Source organism: Lepidochelys olivacea, assembly GCF_965140295.1.
Source record: "Lepidochelys olivacea isolate rLepOli2 genome assembly, chromosome: 6".
Lineage (NCBI taxonomy): Eukaryota > Metazoa > Chordata > Testudines > Cheloniidae > Lepidochelys > Lepidochelys olivacea.
The window spans coordinates 96225280-96231523 of NC_140416.1; the positions used below are offsets into that span (position 1 = coordinate 96225280).

The 6244-nt window shown below is 37.7% G+C and overlaps 1 protein-coding gene across 4 annotated transcripts in view; it reads left to right on the forward strand.

Moving 5' to 3' along the window:
* TTC8 (tetratricopeptide repeat domain 8) overlaps positions 1–5007 on the forward strand; it is a 59464-nt gene extending 54457 nt beyond the window's left edge. For 2 of the 4 annotated variants that reach the window (XM_084632421.1, XM_084632420.1), the window contains 2 exons: positions 2897–2980; positions 4363–5005. In XM_084632421.1, the coding sequence (XP_084488547.1) occupies positions 2897–2980; positions 4363–4479 (201 nt within the window). In that variant the 3' untranslated portion in view covers positions 4480–5005. Of the gene's footprint in view, positions 1–2896; positions 2981–4362 lie in introns of all 4 variants that reach the window. The other 2 variants (XM_084632419.1, XM_084632422.1) reach the window with 2 other exon arrangements.
* The last annotated feature ends 1237 nt before the right edge of the window (positions 5008–6244 follow it).

Genomic DNA, 6244 nt, shown 5'->3' on the forward strand with positions numbered 1-6244 from the left:
AAAGAGGTGATGAAGAGATTGCCTCATTAAAATTACATACAGCCAGTAGTATTTATTTATGCATTGTAATCACAAAGGCTACCTTGAGATTTTTCTGAGTTAAGCATTCATATTAGAGTGTGACCATTGGCTTAAATAAATAATAATGTTCCATGCTAAGGCATTGGAAAATTATATAGAAAAATTACAGTAGACAAGAATATGCCACTACCCTGGGCAAAAGAGGAACCCTGAACGTAACTGGATAGCAGTATTTTTTTTCCACTTTGTACATAAGTGAGTGTTTATAATAAGGAAAAAAGGCAGTACACTATATTGGAGCAAGTTTTGTACAGGAACAGAAAGCCTTCCTGTAAGGCTTTCTTTGCAATGCACCCTAAGTCAGTGAGAGCTTGGGACATCTAGTTTCCCAACCTAGGAGTACCATAGCATATTGCACGTATATCTAAGTGTAGCGAAATATAGATGATGTGCATGTTGGAATAATCTGTACATTACAACAATTTGTAACACTTACCCTCCTTCGTCCTATGACTGCAGAGGCATTAACTGCCCTCTTCATCTTGAATGATCTCGCAATGTGTTAACTCCTTATGTTTAATCTGTTCTACCTTGTATTTATCTGTGACACTGAGTACCTTTCTCAGACCTGAAGAAGAGCTCTGTGTAACTCAAAAGCTTGTCTCTCTCACCAACAGAAGTTGGTCCAATAAAAACATACTACCTCACCCACCTTGTCTCTGTTAGAACACACACATTTTACTACTTCTTCCTGTAAATCACATGAAAGTCAAACCTACATTGGTTGGAAAGTCAGTCAGAATAGGCCCTCAGTAAGAACTGAATCTTTTCATTTGAACAGCAAAGCTGGTTTGGTGGATTTATATATTACATACACACACACACACACACTACAGAATAATATACAGTACTTACGTAAATCTGTTCCGAAGCAGCAAGTCATTTATAGAGCTAACATTATACAAGTATCCTAGCAATCACCATGGTAACATTTAACATACCCTCATGCTGATCTTTGCTGTGACCGATGAAGTTCAATTTTACTTTGTTTCCCAATCAGTCAACATACGTAAATTTATATCCCAGATGGAGCCTTAGTCCAATTATACTGAAAGAGGGGGGTACTGTTTATAATTAAGGCTGGATATGCATTTCCAGCCTAATTCCCTGTTTTCAGTTGCTTTTAACTTTAATTTTCAAGTTGGCATTTTTCAATTTAATACCCATCCACACCAAACATTTTCCAGTAATTTAGTTAATACTTTGTGTAAGAATAACAGTGAAGACTTGCTAATATACATAACCTATGAAAGTTTGTAGCTATTAGATACTTAACTGTTTAATCCCCTGAACTGCACCCAAAGAAAACTAATCCAATGACTGAAAAGAAAAAAGTACAGTATGTGTGCTGACAAAATTTAAGTGAATAGCAAAGATAAATTACTCAAAAATATTCAGGATCTTTATGAAAAGTAAATTATTTTAAGTATAAAAATGAAAAACTCAAATATAGTAAATTTATCTAGGATGGTAGAATAAATTGACAGTATTTGAGAAACAAGTTATTCCATAATTTGACCTCATCGTAATGCATACTCAAAAGCCCAAGTTGGGTGCTAAGCTTTAATGTTAATAGCGTTTTTTTCAAAATAGCAGAAAACTATTTTATGGAGATCATTGTTAGAGTACATTTTATTTGAAATGTCCACAAAGTTCCTATTAAAAAATGGAAAGTATTCACAAGTAGAACTTACTTTTGTGTTGCATTCATGGCATTACTTTCATCTCACTGTATATTAATTCAGTTTATATATGATGTATGTGTACACATACACACACGTTATTTTTCACTAGTTTAATACTATAGTCACCTGTCACTTAAAAGGATTACTCCTGATGGCTATTGGGCAGCCTGTTCAACATTTAGTGGGACACTTTCAAACCTCACAACCTCAAAAAATCCCAAACAGTTTGTTTTAAAAATCCACACACCCTCAAACTTTTCGTGCAAGTAGGGGTTCATTTGTTTTAAAATCATCAGCTCTCCAAAAAGGGTGAAAAACTTCAGCTGTTTAGGCTGAGCAAATCAGAATGCTGGATCATTTGAAAGTATGGATGTATGGAGTACATGCACCTCTCACCATCCTTCAGCAATTCCTGTCGGATCTGTTCTTGTGAGCCTGCAGGGGACAGCGAATGATGAGAATTCTGCTCTCCAAGCACTGCAGAGAGCAGAACTCTTGTCAATTTCATTCCCTGGCCAGCTCACTGGAACAATGCTTCAGGGAAAATGCAGGGGGAATAGCATAATATCAGATACATGTTCATTTGTATTTCATCCAGCTCAGGATTCTGGAATTTTAGGGGAGCTAACAGCGAAGTAAGTGAAAAGAAAACTATAAAACTCCCAATAAAAACAATACACACTAGGACATTGTAAACCTGAAAAATGTCATTTTCAAGAGATCAGATTTTAGGTTTTCAACTATGCTGAATACTCCAGAGCATTAGGCAGTGTTTTAATAGACAGTAGCTCCAACTCCAGTAGCAATTTAGATCAGTTTCTCAGAGTTTCCCCCTTTTTTGAGGAATATGTTCTATTTGGTATTTAGTACTAAATTGCCTATTTAAAGCTCCAGCTCTGCCCTGTTAACACAGGCAAGGATCCCATTAATTTCAATGCTATTAAATTGTATTATGCCTTTATATAGTGGTGAATATTGCTCATGTGTATTTTAAGATGACTTTCTTAGTAAAGACTTATGAGACAATCCAAGATCATGTCCTCACAGAACAGATAACACATTTTCTCCTCATTCTCTCGTCCCACTGCCATTCACATGTTTCAATATAGTCTTGTTTTTAATGTGTGTAGGCAAGAGCATTGCTGCAGACCGCTTCATCTTTAGCACCTCATATGTATGAGCCCCATTTCAATTTTGCAGCACTTTCTGACCAGGTAATGTACTGTTTTCTTCTTCTGTCATCTGAAAGCTCAACAAGTTTTTGTTTGCATGTAACAAGTTTCCAGATAGGTGAATGAAAAAATGCAAAGCATCTACCCTTTAGAGTAAACTTGTATGTCTACACTGTAATGCATAGGGATTGGAATTCAAACACCATCCATCAAATTATTTCTTTTGAGAATGAAAGTTTCTATTTTGAAGACCTTTAGCTATGTAGTAATTTTAGTAATTCCTTGAATTTACATAAATTTACTGAACTATAGAATTTTCACTTCATTTGTGGTCTGTATAGTTATTTGATCATTTTGTATATTAAGTAGTAAAATAGCATCTGATTATGATTTCTTAACAATGAAAAGAATGTTAAAATTGTTTATGCCATAATTTTACCTGTTACTGGAGTATAATATTTTTCAGCTTTAATGCCTTTGACTTTTTTGCTTTTTATTAACTTCTGTCATAAGACACACTTCAGTTATTGAACTGGTAATTTATCTTTTGTTCACTTAGTTTGAAAGAAAAATGCAGAAGAGCTATCCTGATCTATACTGAAAATAAGGGTGACAGTTGTTAGAGTATGTGTAGGAAACTAGTTTTGAATCAAGTACTGTAGACAAGACGAGCTAACGTGAGAAAACTTTTTCTTAAACCCATGCCCATTATCTATTACAATCTCATTGGTATTAAAAAGAGTAGTATGTACAGGTCTTGAAATGTTTTGCAAGTACAACTTGCTCTTTGCCTCTGCCTTCACCTTGAAGACTGATTCAGATGCAAGTCTGTGCTATGTGGGCAGCCCACTAACACTAAAGTGAGAATAACCCACTCATTCTTAAACGTACCCTCTCCATTGTAAAGCACAAGATTTAAAGTGTAAAAATGATTTGCCATACTTCCTGATTAAGGACTGTATCCTGGTCTCTACATGTGGCCTATTTGTATAGGCTGTGCACAGGGGAACTTTACAGGTGGTAGAGCAGACCAGCTGTGTATGCAGCCTGCTAATGTAACCCCTACACCCAATGTAATACTCTGGTATACAAGTAGCGATAGCCTTTCTAGCCAGGACTCCAGCCCACCTATTCTCAAAACCTCCCTCTGAAGGTCTTTCTGATGAGGTCATCACAGTGCTGTGTTCTATGGGTCAGAGGTTACATAGAGGTCTCCTGCAGCACCTTGTCCTTTTCTATCCAAAGGCCCTCACTTGTACTAGAGGTTTTAGGCCTATAATCAAACTTATTTGTTCAGTCTTGAGACCAGTTTACTTGGACACTTGTAGAGGAAGTGTCATGGCATCAAAAAGTGTGCTGCTCAGAGTACATGCAATAAATAGTGCACTGTTTGTGACAAGAGTGTTTGTGTATGTGTCTTGCAGGTTGGAGATCTCCAGAGGAGTTATATAGCTGCTCAGAAATCAAAGGAAGCATTTCCAGGTCATGTTGATACACAACAGCTCATCAAACAGTTAAAACAGCACTTCGCCATGCTTTGATGCTATATTTCTGTCATGTAAAATAGCTCAAATGATTTTACATCTGAGATACTACAAAATACATTTTACAAAATGATAGCTGAGAATTTAATAGGAACAAACCCTCCTTCTTAAAAGGCCTGTGTTTGGTTTGGGTACCAGGGAACATTTAAAAAATTCTGAACTGACTTGTAACAGTACGCAAGACATTTCACTTTTTACATGTGGCTAGAACATACATTGTATTTATTTCTGAGTAAAGAATAAGATATTGCAACTATCTGATAATAGTGTCAGGCAATTCGCCATTTAATATTCAGGAAGCATTTTAAAGGATTTTTTCCTGACGTTTTGGCAAGTTTTTAATGTTCCTCTTTGACAGTGCAGCATTAAGGCAAAAAGGTTTCATGTCTGTCTTTCCAGCATGGCTTTTGATACTGTACATTCTTACTGATTAGTTTGTGTATTAAGTTCTTATGAGTACAGTTTATGAATAAATTCCTTGTTATTTGAAGCAGAAACATTATATATTTTCCTTTGCATTCGGGTGATATAAAATAAATTTTGATTTGTTTCCATTGTTATATTATTCATATTGCTTCCAGTTTTCCTTATACTTACTTTCAAGAAAGAAAGGATTTTGAGAAATCTAGTAGAATTGGCATTAATAGCATAATGTGCATGCTTCTCTCTCACTAACAGAACAAAGTCCAAGGATTAGGTCCATAGTAATATATTAAAAGGACAGATGCTTGAGTGTCAGATTCACAAGGGGGACATAGGTGCCTAATTGCTACTTTAGGGACCTAATCCAACATTTAGGTGCCACTGGCCATCACAAACCTCCTAACCCTGTAGGTGTCCATAGTCCCTAGGCTTTCCACCTAAGTTTCCACTGTTAAATTCTCCAAAGCACCAAACAGGTTCACAGTAGCCTCAAATCCTGACACCAGCCTGCAACTCAGCATCTAACTCGCACCCAAACCCCAGTGGGATTCTTAAACTAGACATGGCCTCTGCCTGTTGCCCTTGGGCCTGGTCTAGTAGGTATGCTCAGAGCACCTAAACCCACACAAAATGGATGTTTTGAAGCTGATCCACTCTGTCTGCATTGGGTCAGAGAGAAAGAATAACTACAACCTAGTGATTAGGACACTAACTGGGAGGAGGGAGACCCATATTCTAGTACCTCAGCTCAAATGCATATTTAATTATTTACACACAGTGGGGACCAGTTTCAACAGGAGAGATTTAGAAAGACCTGCCCCAGAATACCCCATAGCCCAGTGAATAGGGCACTCTCCTGGCCAAAGGGAAACCCCCTTCTTCACCTCAGGCAGAGTTGGGAAACTGAACACAGATCTCCCACCTGGCTGAGTATCCTTACCACTGAGCTAAAAATAATGACACCATCTCCTCCTCAGTTTTTCCCTGAGAAAGGGCTGACCTGGCTTAGGTGCCTAACTCCAGGAGAGTATTCACAGCTGTGAATCCAAAGTGGGGATAAGCACCTAATTCCCTTTTCAGGGGGACTTTGAAATGCTGAGGAGAGGGGAGTGGCCTATTGGCTAGCCTAGGCAGCTCTCCACTCAGCAGGCTGGCTTTTGTGAATCCCATTCTTAGGCACCTCTCTCCCCCCATGTATTGTATGGAGAGCTGAGGTGCCTACCTCAGGGTCATGAATTATTTTTGGTGACAGGGCCCCTAAAAGTGAGGCGCTGCTATGCTGAGTGTTGCAGCACCTAGACTCTCTTGCAAATTCCACTCAGTGTTTAACAATGCTACC